This window comes from Tenrec ecaudatus, chromosome 6 (genome assembly GCF_050624435.1).
Source record: "Tenrec ecaudatus isolate mTenEca1 chromosome 6, mTenEca1.hap1, whole genome shotgun sequence".
In the NCBI taxonomy this organism is placed as follows: Eukaryota; Metazoa; Chordata; class Mammalia; order Afrosoricida; family Tenrecidae; genus Tenrec; species Tenrec ecaudatus.
The window spans coordinates 168,353,468-168,370,802 of record NC_134535.1 but is presented as its reverse complement, the minus strand read 5'-3'; the positions used below and the strand labels follow the sequence as shown (position 1 = coordinate 168,370,802).

Genomic DNA, 17,335 nt, shown 5'->3' with positions numbered 1-17,335 from the left:
CAGAGAGATGACTTTAAAAGTACAGTATGCTTTCCTTGCCTCGTCTATCCCAACGCCACCCGGAAGTTTACATATTTTTAAAGACGCCCAGTATTTGAGCACAATATCCATCCGCAAAAGAGCACCCCTCGGTTGAGACCATTGAAATTTTATATGGGTTTTTACTCTAGTCAATATATTTTGGGGTTGTTCCATTAAAATATTGAATAACTTGAAAACTGCTTACTTTTTATTTTGTATTCAGTATGGAAATTTATTCCCAGAGCGGAGCTTTTCTGATGCAAAATTGGAATGCTTGTGTAGTCACAACAGCTGTCCCCACACCATGTGGCATCTTCCATTACTTGACTATAGAGATGAATTTTTGGCCCCATGTTTCAGTAATATTGGACACATATGGTTTTAAGTGGCAAAGCAGTATGCTTATGCATTCATGTGACTTTCACAGCTACAGTTGGCTCCAGATTAGAACAGGGAGAATACATTCACACCACGGCCACCCTCATGGCTGCCGGAGGAGCTGGATCACAGTAGGCTCTGTTGCTTCCAAAGACACAACTCACTATTGCTGAGGAATTACACCTGCACGAAAGTGCTGTACAGCTGTAGGGGAGAGACTTGTTAAAAGGATTCCCTCAGAGGCTGTGGATTATGGCCCTAGCCAGTATTGATGTCACTGGTCGTTTGTTTTTTTTACGTATTAGTAATAAATATAACAGCCCTAAAGTAACTATGAAATCAAAGGAAGCACAACCCCAGCAGAAGGTGATTTCTCTGGACTCCAGTCCGAATATGTGGTGGGAAGTTGTCTCCTTCTCAGGAAAAGGAGGCACTGGACGCGTATTATTCACCGGGTTGGTTTTTGTTCATGCTTATCGTTTGTCAATGTACCCTATTCAAAAAGCCAATTCCTTTGAAGTAGAAATTTCTTTTAGAGAACTCATTCACTCTGCGAAGTAACGTTTTATGTTCTTGCCATTTTCAACTATTTTGTTTGCTCCAAAAATGTTTGTTATGATCAATACAGAAATAAGATTACTCGATTGACTGTGAAATGCATTGATAATGTGAAGTGGTTTGAATGCCTTCGTCAAAGAATTCAATACGATGCATATGCAATGTTACCTTCTGGCCGCTCCTATTTCAAACTTAACTCTTGCATTCCTGAAACTCATTTGGAATACTTACTAAAGCTTCAGCTTCCTAACACTAAAAATATTATTTTCTTGAGAATCAAATTACATTCCTAACAGTAAGATCTTTTTGTTGCTCCTCTGAATAAAATACGAATAAGCAACGAGCCTTTTTCCCTCTGACTGAAGTAAGAGCAAGCAAAAAGAAAGAAATCGCAGTGTAAAATGTTAAATTATCTGACATGAAGAATTAGATTTCTGATGTTCATTAAATATCAAAGAAATTCCGACCATTCCCAGTGCAGGCTCTTTTTATATAAGTGAATTTATGCATGTATCCTACAGACCATACAGATGAATATGTTTGAGTCTTTCAGCTTTTAGTGGATACAAAGTAGAATGATTGATAAAATCCTCCCTACTATTGGCTATTATTTACTGACTCTTAAGTGGCAGGTTGTATTTATGCCAATTTATCTGCTTCAGGGAACATTCTTGATAGCAGAACAAAGTGAATAAAAGTAGTTTGCTTTGCAAATGAATGCAAATAGGAGAGCCTTTTCGGAAAGCCCTTTAACTGGGGCAGTGCACTTTGATTATGAGTGAAGCTGCCATTTGGACGTGGTGAAAAGAGCACGCTTGAGCCATTGATTGGGGGAGACAGTAAAAAGTCAGGAAGGGCCCCGCTAAGCTTGCAGTGAGGCAGGCGGATGTCAGTGTGGCGAGCGCACAGTGGGAGAATGACAGGGAGGATTAGTGTCAGGGAGAAGCTTTGCTGTGGCTGTGGAGATAGTCCCTGGGGTCACTCACCTCTGACTGTTGTTCTGTGCTGATGGTTCTGTAATGCAAACTGCCCGTGTATGCCTGTGCTTCATCGGAAATGGTGATTAGAAAAGGTATTTGTCTCAAAGGTTTCTTTCTTCCTCCCTTCCTTTCTCATTAAAGGAAAATAAGGTAGGCTTCCTGCATCTCGAGTATTACTTAATACCAGAGCGGTTCCCGCCTCTGGTGAGTGATTGTCCGGTGCTAAATTGTAATGTGGAAGAATGGCAATGGGGTCATTTACTAATAGTTCCTGTTGGCTTTGCTAAGTTTTGGCTTCGACCGGCGCTGAGTAAAATGGGGAGAGTATGTCTGCTAGTGGGATTTGTACTTCTGAGGTTTTTACTGTTCCGCAAGGTGGATTCAGCTTTATGGTTGGGTCAGCTTTTAGAAGACCGTTGCCATCTCCGAAATGAAGTGTTCTGCACGGACTTCATGATATAAGGCTTGATTGCAGCCTTTTCTAATTTTATTTCTATTTCCAGGTTTTTTATGAAAAGGCAAGCATTGCACTGTCAGCACGAGCAACTTAGAGTTCTTGAAAATGAATCTTGGTCTCAGTTGGGATTCTAATAATTCAGCATATTTGCTTGTCCGCCTTTTCATTTATCCTTGCAGTGTTTCCTGTGTTCTCAAAAAGGTGGTTTTTCTTGAAGCTCACACACCTCGAGCACTGATGCGTCAGGTGTTGATGTCACAAAGTACTCAGAATGGTTCCTCACTTGAGAGTAAAACGGAATTGTCTTTTTTTTTGCCATTATTTTTGTCTCCAAACTCCTGGCTTCTGAACATTTCCGCTTTTTAGTTTCATATGCAAAGGAAAATATTAAAGCTGTCGGAGCTGCGCGTTCTTATAATGTTAAATATGAAACGACCTTCCTGTAAACTACTGGATGCATTTTAAAAAGCAAAAGATTTATAAGATTTGAAGAGAAGCCAAAGTATGATAATATTGTTGACTTGCAGAAACCATATTGCCTGCACTTTGCTTCACAGGCTTTTAGAAGTTTTAGCAAACCTCCCGATTATGTATGTGTTTTTGATGTTGCAGGCACCTGAATGGACAGAAGAGGACCTCAGCCAGCTGACGAGGAGTATGGTTAAGTTCCCAGGAGGGACCCCAGGTCGATGGGAAAAGATTGCCCATGAATTGGGTCGATCGGTGACAGATGTGAGTGTGCTCTGATTTACCTTTGTAGAGGGGGACAAACCAGAGGCAGCAAGAGTCTGTAGAAGGCAGACATGGGATGGGTCCACACACTCTTTGAAGGGAGGCTACAATCCTTGTAGAACCTGGAAGCGAACCATTAAGGAAACAAGCGAGAAGCAGATGTCAGGTTAGTCTCCTGGTCCACAGTTAACAGCTGTAACTGATCATTGTGTGTCTGTGTGTCGGTGGGGGTGGGGGGGGGCAGGATTCTTGTGCTTAGAGAGAGACTTAAGCTACTGTAACCTAATCACAGAAAAACAGTGCCAGTTTTTGTGTTTCATATGATTCCCCATTTAGCTGTAGAAAAAAAGTTTTCAGTCTGACCAGAGTTGGAGAAGTTGTATTTCAGCTGGATCTCTTTAACACTGAAGTGTAGCTTTCTGTGGGCATTTAGACAGGTGATTTGCATTAATTAAATGAGCAGTACTCCTCTAATCCAAAATGAACTGTTTGGATTTTTATTTCAAGGTTGATATCAACCCTCTATTTTGACAAGTTGCTGATTGGGGAGAAGAGAGAGAGGGGGATGGGGAGAAAGAGAGTGTGAGATATGCATGGCCGAACCTAATGTTTAATTGATAGTGTTTACATGGAAAATTTGGGGCTCGGCATTTTGGGTGCTTTTATTTAGGACACTTGGGACAGACACTCAGAGCACACAGCTTAGTGCCTAACACATACTGAATATTCAGAAATGTTTCATTGACACATTCGTTACTAAATTCCTAGATTTACATAAATCCTACAGATCTAAGATGTTTACATTATTGTTGAGCAAAACTATTCAAGTATTCCCTTTAATTCTTTTAGCATACTTTCGGTTCTTTTTTTTTTTGACAATGAGCAATAAAAACCCTGCAGAATGATTTATAAAAGCAGCTACAAAGAAGAGTGGTTTGCTCCATAAATACAAAAGTTTATTTTCTAGAGTAGATTTCGACTGTTTTATTTAGAAGCAGACACACAGAACATATTATTGCTGTGATTTTGTATCTTTTTGCGTGCATATGTGTGTAGAAACTGAGGTGGGAATTTTTAATTAGATATGTAGATATTTTTACTAGTGTACAGGTTGTTTTAAAGGAGTGCTATTTTGAATTTTTTCTAAAATTTTTGCATTAACCTGGCTTCAGCAATTAATCCAGTTACATGAGGGACGTTACCATCGTAGTTTATAGCAAACAACCTTTTTTGTTCTGCTTATTTATCTTGAGAGATTGGCAAAGAACCCAAAGGACACTTTTACTTTTGCTAAGAATGGCCCTGGGAGGTCCGTGGTATTATCTTGTGTTAAGATTGTTTCCAAAAGATAAATTAATAATGACTTATTGGTAAATACCTAAGAAATTTCTAGATCTGGGTGTTTTCATTTAAGTACTGTGACCCTTGAGCTGCACAACCATCAAAAGATTGGTTAAAAAAAACTGCTCCCCTGATATGTCGGAAGTTATAAAACATTGGCTCCAATGGGTCCCCCGCAAAAAAATAGTTCACTAATTTATTATCTCCAATGAAGATAGCACCATCTTTAAGGTTGTAAATGACATTTTTCCATGGCCTCACAGTTAATAATGGCAAGGGCACATAGGAAATTGATTTCAATTAATTTACTGTCATTAAAATCTGGTTAAATTTGCATCAGTGCTTTTAAGAGTAGAGAGATGGAAGTTTAAAAATGTTTAGTATACACGTGATATAGACAACAGATCTTTGAGATGGCGTGTTAGTATCATATATACAGAGAAATCTATACATAATTTATAAGTCGTCTCCGTGCAGGCAAAAGTATTGTTTCAGTTTCCGCCCCCCTAGACCTTACCCCAGAGCGACTGGTGCTATACAATAGAAGGCAAGCCATACGTAATGCTGTCGAGTGGGTTCCAGCTCCTGGCAACCCTGAGGACAGAGTAGAACTGCCCCCGTGGGTTTCCACAGAGCCGCTGAGAGCCACTGGGCACTTTACACACCGTGCCACAAGGGTGCCTGACTTAGAATAGTTGTATTTTCTCGTGAAAGTGGTAAACATGACTCTGTGAGGGTTTTGGTGGTGCTGTTGGGTTTTTGTTGGTGTTTGCCAAGTACTAGTTCTATTTTCTTAATACCAAAACTCCCTTGGAAATAAGCATTTGGTACCCAAAAATGTCATTGTGATTTGCTTTTTTTGCCCTATGTCAGCTACATTGATGCAGACTCCATATGTTTCCATTCTGTGAGCATCATCTTCACAGCTGAATTGCACACAGGAAAACTTTAAATCACTCTCAGAGAGAGCAGGCGTCTGAGAACAGATCCTGAATACTTTCGTAATTGCATATGGATGGCTTTGGAATCGCACGCTGGCACAGCTGAAAAGGCTCTGCCCGCACAGGTCCTCTTGTTAGTGGAAGTGAACCGCACTAGAAGATCGCTCCTTCCACTTTGGGACTGAAGGCGTTAATTAGATTTGTTTTCATGAAGTGTCTGATTATGAAGAAAGAAACCCCTTTCCGTGTGATGTAATCAGAACCTCAGCATACTGCCGGATCACCTGTTCCACCTCTTCTGTCTTCGCGCATCTGTTCTTTGACCCTTCTTCCGGCTGGATTTGTAGCTGTAGGCTGAGTTCCCTTTCCTTGAGAAGGAATTGACCTTTTTTTGAGAGGGGTGGGAGGGGAGCAGTGGTGGGATCTACACGTCCTTTATTTGAGTTGACAGATCATAGTGAAAAGTCTATTTTATTCATCAATTAAGAAAGGAGTCTTAAGTATGTTAATTGTTGTCGTTAACATAGTTAGACTGCTGAAATCTGCTCCTGACAAATACAAGCCAGGTGATTATTATTTTTAATCCACGGAAAGTATATTTTAACTTAGACAGACCTCAACTGTAAGACCTACTTCATTACAGATTAAGTGTTTTCAATGTTAATGTATGCCTTTCAGCAAATAATTTTGGTAGCCACAGAGGGCACTCAACTTATAGAAACAGCAGAGGGAACAAATACTGTGTGGCATGGAAACCCAGCCTTAATGTGACTATTAGCTGAAGGCTTTCTTCAGTAAGGTCAGGGGCACTCGGGTTTCTTGTTTGTGAAGTAATATCATTATCCTGCCTGAAAGGATGTAAACCGATTCTGCTGCTTTCTCTGCTCCCTAATCTCTTGCATTCTGGTTGTGATAACAGACTGATGGGAGATTTTCTGCCGGCTAGAAAAAGGCCCAGGTAGGCAGCAAAACAAAAGACAGGTGGAGGGATGGAAGCTGACTCATAATTAGCTTAGTGCCCCCAGTGTGAGGTCAGGAGTGTGTAGTTAGGTAAGAACCTCTCTATAAATGAGAAAAGAGGAGAGATGTTCGTAAAATTAACAATTTTTCTTTTAACTAACTAGAACTTGAGAGAGGGACCAAAGGAACTATCAATTTTGGGGAGAGGGGGGTTGCGGGGCGGGGTGCTTGTGCATTATTATGTTTCCAAAAGCTGAAGTGAATTGTTCTGCCATTGGATTGGTAGCAGGTGGCTATCGTTTGGTGCCAGTGTACAGAACAAACGGGGTTTCCATTGCAACGGTGTGTGTACCCTTTATTTCATGGCATAACTTGCAGCCCCCTCAACGTAGCCAACACGCCCCCTCCGGCCTCCTCTGGGGTTTTGGGTGGCCATTCGGCCTTCCTTCTTGTCTCCTGAACTTTTTTGTCGCCCACCGGGTCTCCTCGGGTTGATCCTTCTGACGAGAAGAGTGCGCTCCCCGGTGGCAGAGTTTCGTTGCCTAGCATTGGGCTGAAAGGTGGTCTTGGAGTAGGTTCTGTGCCAGCTTTGAAGCGTATGTGACGCTAGAATCTCGGCATCTCACTAGGCTTTGTAAGACCAGTCAGTGTGGTCTTTCTCATGGGTTTGCATTTTGATCTACATCACACACACACACACACCCTATTCTGTCCAGGACCTTGTATCGTGATCCGAGCAGTTCTGTTATAGGCTGTGGTTCAGGGCAAGCAGCCCTGTGGACTCCTGAGTTCCTTGAGTCGTTGACTATCTTCACTCTTTTGGGGAGAGACCAATAGTTGCATCTTAGATCTCAGCTTGCGAGCTTTTAAAACCTCAATATGGTATTTCTTTTTGGCAACGATAGCATTGGTTTTGCTTTCAGAATCAAACTAGTCCTACACAAAAACATGAAGATGATCAGGACGCTTGTTTTCTGTAACAGCGGTCTTGTTCTGAGCCTAAGCTCACAACTTCTCTCCTTCCCTCCCTCCCTCCATCCTTTCAACCTGTGAGGAGATTTAACATATTTCTGCTAAGCTAATCTTATAACCACCTTTCATTGCTATCAAATCAATTCTGACTCATAGAAACTTTCTGTAGGTTTCTGAGACTATAAAGATACATCTTTACATATGCTCATGAGGAAGACATAATCAGTGTGGTAGGGGGCTTCATTCCCTTGTTCCTGCCCATCCCCCGAGGAACAAATCAGTCAGGAAACTGCCCCGCACCATCATGGCTGCGAAGGACGCCAGAACCTGAAAAAACAGAGGTGGACATGCACTTTACTCTAACCAGCCGAAAAATCCCTGGAGACAGTGTGAGCTGGCTTGCTTAGAGGGACAAAGTTAAAAGAACTGAAAGGGAAGGGGGGCCAATTAGGATGCCTACCAAGACTCCAGGAACCAGGGGCAGGAAGCTCCTCACGGCACAGGTTGTAAGACCTGGCACCGCAAGAGTCTCATCTCGTCTCACCACACAGTCAAGCAGAGCCCTTCCATCAGGACTGAGCTGGAGTAGTGGGTACATCCACCACTGCAGACGCCTAAGTCAACTATTTTAATGGATTATTTATTGGTTTAAAAAAATCTTTATGGGAGCAAGCAGTCTCATCTTTATCCTGTTCAGTAGTTGGTGTGTTTGAGCTACTGAGCTTGCCGTTAGCAGCTTCCCCCAAACCCACGGGGCCACCAGAACTTCTCTATGTAGATACGTCTGTTTTAATAAAAACCAGACTCACTGCACCGAGTCCATTCTGACTCACAGCACTTTAATGCAGTCAAGAACCGCCCCTTTGGGAAGCTGAGGCTATAAATCATTTGGAGAGCAGAACGCTGTATCCTTCTGCCTCGGAGTGGCTGGTGGGTTCAAACAGCTGACCTTGTGGTTCGCCACTGAACATGTAACCCATCATGGCACAAGTTCTTATCCCAGGGTTGCGAATGATTGATATAACAATTTCAGTCAACTTGATTGCGTATTTGAGTTTGGTGATAGGACCTTTGGTGTCCATCAGATAAAACGTGTGTGTGTGTGTGTGTGTGTGTGTACCATATGCATATGATTTCTAGGCCAGAAGTTTATATGCTTGCATTCCATGCCACCATTTCTCTCTCAACATTAAGAAACCACAGATAGGACATTCTTTTGGGTTTTGGTTTTTTAATCATTTTATTGAGAGCTCTTACGCATACCATAACAGTCCAGAGTTTAATCACATCAAGCAGTATTTATTGTACACTTGCTACCACAATCAATTTCAAAACATTTTCTTTCTTCTTCAATTCCTTGTTATCAGTTCTCCTTTGTCTCCTCCCTCCTGCACTCAACCCCCCAGGAACACTTATTTCTATTTTTTTTATTTTTTGCCATATCATACACAGTCCAATATATCCATTCACATACAGTTCTCTTGTTAGACCCCATCATGTGGGGTTTTACAGTCATCTCTGCTGTCAGCTCCCTATTCCGCCTCCCCTCCTCTTACCATACCTTCAGGGAACCTTTACTCCTGTTACTGTTTCTGAAGGGCTCTCTATCTTGACTTCCAGGTACTGAACAATCTTAAATATACAAATAAACACACACAAATCTAACATGATGAGTGAGGTAAAACAAAAACCATGATATTAATGTGTGACAGTTCAGGTTTATTGTGCTAACCTGGCCAGTGAACACATGTGGGATTAATGGGCTCGGCAAGCCTCGCCTTTCTGGTCTCTTGTTCTCTGATGGTTGGACTTGTGTGCGGTTACCTTAGCTAGTTCTCTGCCTCAGCTGGCAAGGCTCACTTCCTGCAAGACATCTCTGAGGAGAAGCCACATGGACCTACCCTGACCCGTCAGCGCTGAGGTGCTTACATGCTCACTGCTTCGGCTTTCCTCCTGCCTTTGGCATTGTTGCGTGTGTTTTGTGAGATTGAGGAGGACTTTGTAGATTGGTGTCGGACATACACTAGTGTCGGACTTATGGGGTTGGACTGCTTTCTTAATGTACACTTACCCTTTATATAGATCTCTCAAAAAATATGAGTGTCTATAAGTTTTTTTTTCTCTAAGCGTACACAGACTAACTCATAAGGGGAGGAAATATTGAAGAACGAGAAGATAGTTATGAAGTTCATCAGTGCCATACTGCACCCTGGATTTATCATCCCTTCCATGCAGATAGGGCATTATTATAAACTATATGAGAGTAAGTGACAAAGCATTGCTCCAAAATCATAAAAACCTATATTAAACAAAAACATCAAAGTATGAAGCATTGTTTCTCAGTATAGCCTCCATTTAAGTCTATACCCTTCTGAAAGTGGTATTCCATTTCTCTAACTCCTTTTCCCAAAGGATCCTGTGTGCTCTGATCTGCACTGTGCTGAAGGGGAGTGGGCCTCCTCCAGGAACACATCCTGGTCTCAAATGTCCTTGAGTTTGGAGAACAAAAGGCATCTGAAGGGGCAAGATCATGGCTGGAGGGCAGGTGGGACAAAGTTACCCAAGGCAGTTAGGTTAGGGCAGCTGCTACTTCACTCAGAGTGAGCAGTGGCATTATGATGGGCGGTGCGGGAGGGGATGTGTGTTTTGAGGCCATTTGCTCACCAATGCGGTTTTCCTCATTAAATAGCTTTCCATAATAAGCTCCTGTGATTATCCTGTATCCTTTGAGAAAATCTATCATGATTACCTCTTTATGACCACCCCCCACCCCACCCCCCGAAAAGAGTCACTGAAATCTCCTGAGTTCACCTCTCTGCCTTGAATTTAACTGCCCCACCAGAAGCTATTGTTCCGAGTGGACCTTGCTCTCCGGAGGGCTTTGGTAAATCCACGATTTGTCCCGGCTGTGACTCATTCCACAAAGTCATCTTCATTACCTTTCGCCCAAAGGACTGGCGAGAACATGGGCTCTCTTTTGGTACGTACGCGTGGCTGTAAAGTAAAGCCGAGCATTTAAAAGGACATTATTCAGATAGTGGTGATTTCATTTGTGAAATTATATTCATGGCTCTTGAATCATTTTTAAATTGTTGTGGGGAACAGCATTGGCTCTTGCGTCTCAAAAGTTGATCCACTCCTGAGCCAGCTGGTCATTGCACAGTGCTTTTGGCACCTGTTGAGCCAAAAGTTTGCCGAGGCCAAGATGTCCCTTAAAATTGAAAATGCCAATGCATGTGAGATTCCAGCTTCATTAGCGAGCATCAGGGGTGATTCTGCTGTGTTCTCCTGCCAGTTTATTCCGTTGTGGGAGTTAACAGTCTTCCTGCTCTAGACTCATCTGTGAGGCCTTTCTGGTGTCAGCACACTGTCCAGCATAGGAATTTTGAAATTGGGCAATACAAATCCTCCAGCTCTGTGCCTCTCAAAATGACGGTCCTTTGCATTTCCACTTAACTTTAGGATGTTTCTTATCAGTGGTTGTATAAACCCACAGTCAAACGAGTTGGTTCCAGCTCACAGCAACTCTGTCGGTTCTCCTCCTCCCCAAAGCAATCGGGGGTTTGAACAGCCGAGCTTGCGCTTAGCAGCCAAGCACGTATTCATCATTGCATAGAACTTGATAAGGAATGAAGTGATTTTAAATTATACTTTCAGATTTTTCACTGCTCTAGTACATTGGAATTTTTTATAAATTCATCTCACAGCCTTTGACATTGCTCAACATTAACACATCGCCGTGGTTAAAAACAACTTTCCTTCTTCTTAGTCAGTCTGGAAGAGTCTTGGTGATATAGTGGTTACATACTGGCCTGCGATCTACAAGGTCTGCGGTTCAAAACCTCCAGGTTCTCCGAGGGAGAAAGATGGATTTTCTGGTCCCGTAAAGAGTTATAGTCTTGGACAGTTCTACCCTGTCCTAGAGGGTCACCGTGAGTCCAAATTGACTGGATGGCAGTGAATTTTGAGTTTTATCCAATCTAGAAAATTTGTTAGGCTATGTCCAACTGTAGGTTTCTTAATACATTTTGACTTGTATTCTGTGGTTCTCACTTTATAATGAAATTAATACGCTTGAAAATTTAGCCAATTATAGACTTGATCAGATGCTTACAGTCCAAAGAATGGCTGAGTCCTCCACTTGTCTCCGCTTTCTTGGAATCCGAAGAGCAGTTGCGTCACCTGGTCAGACCAGCCAGTGAGAGGGACTGTGACCTGCACCGGCACAGGAAGTTTCCTTGGTCGTCGATTACAAACTCTGATGACCTGGTTACGGAGGTGGTTGCCAGATCTATGCAGTCAGTAATTTATGGGTTATACTTTTCCACCACCTCAACCTTCTTGGGAAAAGTGAAAAATTTTTTTAAATTATTTTTCTATACCCCAGGATAAGACTGTCTCATTTTCTGACTTTCTTTTTCTGTGTTTTTCTTAGAGACTGATCTTCCTGTTTGTCCTATAGTTTCCATCCATAGAGAAAGGTCTGTGTTGGGGGTTTTCTGTGGAGTTTCACAGAGATTTCTTGGGTTTGCATTCAATTTTCAGTCCCAAGCAAACGAGAAACCACCACCAAAACCACAAGGCATTTTGTTTTCTTCTCTAGGTTGCTAAGTTGCGTGACCTGGTTTTTTTCCCCTTTAATTTGGTTTCTGATTGCTTGAGTTCATCAAGAAGGCAGGAGCTGAAAAGTTTCCCTCTTTATCCTCTGAGGACAGAGACCAGAGAGCACCGTTGTCACCAGCAGGTTTGGATTTGCTTCTTACTGAGTGCTCTGGGGCTGCTGTGTCTGTTGACTTGCTTCTGGCATAGAGTGACTGTGTGAGAGGGTAGACGGTCCTCATGGCGTTGCAGTAAGGGAGCAATCATCTTGAAGGGACTGTCAGCATGCTTTCTTCTGGAAGAGTCACTGGTGGGTGCTTAACCACCGGGGCTTCTGCCCCTTTCTGTTCTGTGCTACTTACTCTGAGTCTCTGCTACTTACAGAGAACAGGCCAAGCCCTACCAAGGAAGTGGGTAAGAATTCTCTAAGTTACTGTATATACTCGAGGATAAGCCCGCCCGAGTATCAGCCGAGGCACCTAATTTTATCACCAAAACTGCATTGAAAATATGCTGAAAAACTCAGCTTAATACACGAGTATATACAGTAGCTCATGAATAAAGCTAATTTTTGGAGATCTTTTCTTTGTGATTTTTATAATGATCCAAAGATTGCCCGAGGCCTGCATCCCGTTGTTCTCCAGCCAGACTCCATCTGTGCCTCTGGGTCCGCTTGTCTGAGTGCACCTCTAAAAGAACACCCGGAACTGGGGCTGCCCACTGCCTGTCCTTCCCTGTGCAGGCGCTCCCCGAATGCTCAAAGACCTTCCATTTTGACATCCACGAGTGGCCCCATCCCCACTCACTCTTGTACCTATTGCTTTGAGTTTAAAGATTTTTCCAAAGTGTTTGTGGAATCATTCACCCCCTTCAGGCAAGCTTCGTCTGCATAATATGTCCTCTTCTCCGTTCAATCTGATCTGTAACTCTTTTCCCCAGAAATTTCTCTAGCACAGTGGTTCTCAACCTTCCTAATGCCGTGACCCTTTAAGACAGTCCCTCATGTGGTGGTGACCCCCAACCATAATATAATTTGTGTTGCTACTTCATCACCATCATTTTGCTACTGTGATGAATCGGGCAACCCCTGTGAAAGGGTCATTCACACCCCCCCCCCAAAGGGGTCGCGACCCACAGGTTGAGAACCACTGCTCTAGCACTAAGAGCGTTTCCCCCCTTATTCTTCTCTACTTGGTCACTTCAGTGAGTATGGAGGGCAACTAAATAGAGGAATTTCTAACTGAAAATTGACCATTAGATCTGGAATGAATTTTCGGCACTCTTGAAGGTGAGAATTGGAGACCCATGGATGTTAGATGTTGTGCCAGAATTTACCCAGTATACAGCTTGGCATACTCTCTGGATTGATGTTTTCCCCATCTTGTCATGTTGTACCCCAGATGTCAGATGAGCCTTCTTTTATTTTCCATTGGTCTGGGAATAATTGGCTGAGACCGCCAATTGCATTACAGCCTGCAAGCATCCGGCAACCAGTCCAGTGTCTGCGCTGCTTGCACTCCTCGTGCTTCAAGTACCTACATGCCAGTGTGCCCTCTTAATCTGCCTTCTAGGGAGCTCCTCTGGAAGAATCCACACACTGAAAAACATTAATGCACAGGTGGGGCCTAGTTAAATTGAACCTGAAACTGGCACAATGATCAACATGATTTTGTTGGGGAAATGGAGGCACATGCTTTAGAAAATACCCTATAAATTCCTACAAGAAAGTGCTGACATCCAAGTACCCCCTCCTGGTCATGCCATCAGCAGTTGCTTTTCTCTATCACTTGCACCCCCTTTCTGCCTTTATCCCCTTTTCCTTCTCTACCTCTGCCTTTCCTCACATCCTCTCATTTTGGGTCCACGCTCCACCCCTGCTCCGAACGCTTTCATCTGCTCTGCAAAAGAACATGCCCTTTCCTCGGAAGCTTGGGGGCAGCAGACACCTACGCCCGGGAGGGCGACCGGGGGCTTTCCACCTCCTCTTAAACCACGTGACAGACTCTTCCTCCAAAACATGCCGCTTGCTTTCGCGGGGGAACTCTAGAGCCGTTTGCTAATATTTTTGCCCACATTTCCCCGTAAAAGGACCTTGAGAGGCATGCCATTACTTCAGGCCCTTAAAGCAGAGGATGTTTCCTTTTGTCTGGCTGAGTTGTCTTCATCCACAAAGGACAAGAGGGAAGGAGGGACAGATCAAATAACTGAGAGGGGAACATCAGATGCCCGCCTCCCCTTGCCCGCGGTAGGCCTTTAATTAGCCCTTTCCGTCCACAGGGTGACAAACAGCATAAATACCTACCACACACTGAAGACACACACTAAAGGCACAGCGCGGTTGGCAACCACGCCAAGGTTTGAGTAACGCATGGTGATGTTCTTTCTGAGATACGCTGCCCTAATTCATTTGCAATCTTCTGAATGAAGATGCAAGAACATAGCCGGCTGTCAGTTTCAGTACTGTGGGCCCTTGTCTGTTGCCCTGCTGCTGCCAGCTAGGCCCTCTTTCTTTCCAGCACCAGCAGGGTCATCCACAGTGGGCACGACCCCGCTGTAGAGCAGAGGGGCAGTTTTGAACGGTCAGGGACATTGTCTTCAAGTTGTGTGTACACTGCTAGGCTTTCTGGAAGAAGAGGCTTCTAAAGCCAAGACTTCCAGGATGAGCTGGTGATTGGTGGACATGGGGATGGGCTCAGGGAGAGGGAAAGAAAGAGTCCTTCAGATTGGGTGACAGCAAATGCAGGGAACCACACGATGACGAAAGCCTGGAATGTGTGAGGAGTTTCGAGTGTTGGCCTTTGCGCAGAATGCAGCCTTCTGAAGGGGGAGACCAAAAAGGAGGGTGAAAAAGTCAGCCAAGGCCCAATCTCAAAGAAGTTGGAACTTCTACCCCCAAAGTTAGGAAACCCTTGAAAAGAGGGGTGAATATGTTAGGTTGTTTTAATATCTCACTGAAGTAGCAATATTTGCAAAAGCACCCTATAATGTGTTGGCAGCAGCAATTTCTCCAAAGTAAATGGCTGTCTACATTGCTTACCTATATAATCAGGCAGTTTATGCTTGGCCCTCTTTTTGATAGTTAAGATGAACGCTGTTATCTCTTGTGTTTTTCTATCCAGACAGATAGAGAATCCAGAGAAAAATTTAAAGACACTGGAGAAATAATAAGAATGAACAGCACTGCTTTCTACCAGTTGGAAACATTTTTGAAGTGGTTTATTTAATGTTCAGGTAACAGAGTGCACTTTGTATTTGAAAGTTACAGTAGTTCTTGGTTGTAATGAGTGCTAAGTTCAAATGGGAAATTGATTAGGAGAAAATATAAGTGAATGAAAACCAAGGATTTGAATTGGTTCATTCCAGTTTAACCTGCTGATACGCTGCATTTCCATCTAGATAGGCTGTGTCCCATTCTACGTTTTACTCAGATCCCCAGGTGAGCCTCACTAAAATGTAGATTCCGATTCAGTATAGCCAGGGGTCTAACCAGAAATGAAAGCACAGATACTGGACTTCACAGTGACTTGCTTTTGGTAATTATGCAATATTTACAATATCATAAAATCAGCCTTCATTTGAAAAACGAGGAATGAGGTTATTACTAGTAGTCGACATGTATTTTGTGAACCATCTGGGAGATGTCAGTAATATGAGAATATCTATTTCTATGGCCCCCAAAATTGGAAAATTCTTCCACTCATGGAAAACTTTTTGTTTTGCTAATTAATTTTCTATGCTTTAATCAACATTTCACCAAAAGGTCAAAAACCTATTTTAGATTTTTAAAAATTCATTCTACACCTAGCCTGTGTGTTCCAGACCATACTGAAAGGTCTCTATTTCACAAGGCTTTTCAAGATAAAATTTGATATAATTGTACTAAGAAAAGGAATTACAGACCTTTTCTGGCTTAAAATCAAGATATGGTGAAACAAACTTCTACCCAGCCCTATAATCTGGGACTGCCAATGCACCTGTGGGTATGGTATTACCACACAGGTGACCTCACCACACAGGTGACCCACAACGCTAGTCGCTCAGAAGAGCACCCTCACCTGTGTGCAAGTTCTCTCCAAAGAGGAGGCTAGAAAAGAAGGCCTGACTATAGCTGGTCACAGCCTGTGTTGAATCGGAGACTGTGACTTTTGCAATTGTGCATGGCATAAAAGCAGGATGGGTAGCTGAGAAATTCACTGTGGACCCTGTGAGGAAGTCACAAAATAGTTACTTCCAAATCTAGAATAGTCATCAATTGCCATCTGGATCTAGAGCAGAGAAGTAAAATAGATTCAATGATGACCTGATCACTGAATCATCCTGACTGAGACACGTTGGGCATTGAGTTTTTATGTTTGAACTTCGCTTATTTGGGAAATCTTAACCTGCCTAGAGTCATAAATACACAGCTGAGGATGCCAGTCTTTCCTCCTAAACGGAACACCCTGCCACCGTCTGTCATGCCATCACCTGTCACACACCAACCCCACCCCTAAGTTGAAAGTTAGTAAGAGAAAAGGTATTGCGTGAGATTATTGTGGCTCTCCAGCCCTCTGTGAGAGATTGGGTTTAGCAGAGAGACTGGGATATTAATGTAACAGTTGGGCCACATAGAACTGGATCACAAGTTGTGCTTGGTTTCTATGTAATAAGGAGACGTTTCGAGTTGCTTTTTAAGTGGGAGAGAAAGGTATGGCGCCAAGTGACCTTTGTCACAGTAGTGATGTCCCACCAGTTTCATTGTTTGAGTGTGTGCTGTGTGTAGTGGCATGGCCAGATTGTGATATAGAGAAGTGTAGACTCAGAATTCTCTGACAGCACAAAGAATCTCTAAGCAAACATTCACAAACGAATTTGGGGATTCGTTGTGACCAAGACGACTGTTCTTACCTGCATCGAGAAGGTCTCTGGGGTAGTCAATCCTGTGTGACTGTCTAAGGTGGTTCCTCCCTCTCGGCACTGGAGTTTACTTACTCCACAGGATTCTTACATATTTTTGTATAAAAATTCTCATTCTCAATTTTTCATAGTTAAAAAATACTATATGCAAGCCTGTTTTTTGACTTTAAGATGTCAGAAAATTTGTGCCTTAAGTTGTGGGAATCCAGAGCTAAATATATTTTTGACTAGGGCTACCCACTACCATCAGGTTGATTTCAGCTCATAGTGACCCTATAATAGGGTTTCTAAGACATAAATCTTTATGGGTTTAAGTCGCCTCCCCTTTGTTCTGCGAAGTGGCTGGTGGGTTGGAGTGGTCTACTTTGTGGTAGCAGTCTCTGGCTTCATCCAGTTGACCGCAAATAAAAAGTTTATCGGAATTCTTCATGTGACCAAAAGATGCAGGCAGGAAGCTTAGGAAAAAATGTAAATTCTAAATATACACCACAAACTTTTTT

General features: G+C 42.9%; 1 protein-coding gene across 1 annotated transcript in view; it reads left to right on the top strand.

Moving 5' to 3' along the window:
* Positions 1 to 17,335, top strand: part of DNAJC1 (DnaJ heat shock protein family (Hsp40) member C1) — a 220,398-nt gene that overhangs the window by 180,049 nt on the left and 23,014 nt on the right. The window contains exon 9 of the mRNA XM_075552477.1: positions 3,007 to 3,126. Within this exon, the coding sequence (XP_075408592.1) occupies positions 3,007 to 3,126 (120 nt within the window). The remainder of the gene's footprint in view (positions 1 to 3,006; positions 3,127 to 17,335) is intronic.